The sequence below is a fragment of the Oxyura jamaicensis genome, chromosome 1 (genome assembly GCF_011077185.1).
Source record: "Oxyura jamaicensis isolate SHBP4307 breed ruddy duck chromosome 1, BPBGC_Ojam_1.0, whole genome shotgun sequence".
NCBI lineage: Eukaryota > Metazoa > Chordata > Aves > Anseriformes > Anatidae > Oxyura > Oxyura jamaicensis.
In genome coordinates, this window is record NC_048893.1 from 117,818,101 (window position 1) to 117,819,149 (window position 1,049).

Here is a 1,049-nt window from a genome sequence, read left to right on the forward strand (position 1 = left end):
CAAAACTGAAGGGAAAGAACTGGATGGAGGGGGGCTGGAGGCTATCGGCCTTGCTGACATTTCACGGAAAGATGCGAGGAGCCGAGGCCATCAGTCAGCATATTGGCCCTTGACTGGGACAACAGGGGACTAAGCCTCCCCCTTTTTTTTTTTTTATCAAACACTCGCAGAAATGTTTCTTGTGTCCTCTCACTGAAGCAGGCCTGAGGAGCCCGCAGGTGCCACCAGGCTATGTCTGAGGGACCCTCAGGTCCGTGACTCACCAGGCCACCAGGTCTGCGGGGGGGAGGTAGGGAGAAAATCCCGAGAAAATCCTGATCTCCCTCCCCACCCTCGCGGCCGGACCAGCGCCTCGGAGGGCTCCCTACAGCGGGGCTAAGCACAATTTGCGCGCAGGCCGGGGGAGCAGGCGAGGGCCGCCCGCCTGCTCCTGTCTCGCGGCGCCTCCGGGCCCCCATTAGCTCTCTAATTGCTCCTCGCGCATCGATCGGGCGGGGGCGGGGGGCGCAGCCGCCGCCGCCCCGGCTCTATTTCAGGGCGGGCGGCGCGGCTGCGCACCTGTCCCGTCCCGTCCAGTCCCGTCCCGTTCCTGCCGCCCACCACCCCTAGCCCCGCGGCGCTCCCCCGCCTGCCTCCTTCCCTCCCTCCCTGCCCAGCTCCGCACATGGCTGACGCGGGGCTCCCCGGAGCCGCTGCCGCCGCCGGGGGGGACCCTGCCGCCGACGAGTTCCGAGACATCATCCGCAGCCGCTCCGGTAGGCGCCCGCGCCCCTACATCCCGTCCCATCCCGGCGGGGGTCGGGGGGGGTCTGCGCCGCGGGAGCGTCGGTCAGCTTTTATTTATTTTTTAGTGTTTTCCTTCTTATGATGTCTTTAATTAGCTCAACTTTCCTCGAGCACGGAAGGAGCTCGCCCGCCGACGAGCGGTGCTCGCTGCGGCCGGAGCGATGCTGGCAGACCCCCGCTGTCCGTGGAGGGTCCCCCCGGCCGGGCAGCGAGACCCGTCGCTAAACCCGCGATCGGCGGCAGCTGTGAGGTTCCCTACCCCC

General features: G+C 66.7%; 1 protein-coding gene across 1 annotated transcript in view; it reads left to right on the plus strand.

Moving 5' to 3' along the window:
* The first annotated feature begins 564 nt into the window (after positions 1-564).
* DMD (dystrophin) overlaps positions 565-1,049 on the plus strand; it is a 1,227,136-nt gene continuing 1,226,651 nt past the window's right edge. The window contains exon 1 of the mRNA XM_035333326.1: positions 565-755. Within this exon, the coding sequence (XP_035189217.1) occupies positions 665-755 (91 nt within the window). The 5' untranslated portion in view covers positions 565-664. The remainder of the gene's footprint in view (positions 756-1,049) is intronic.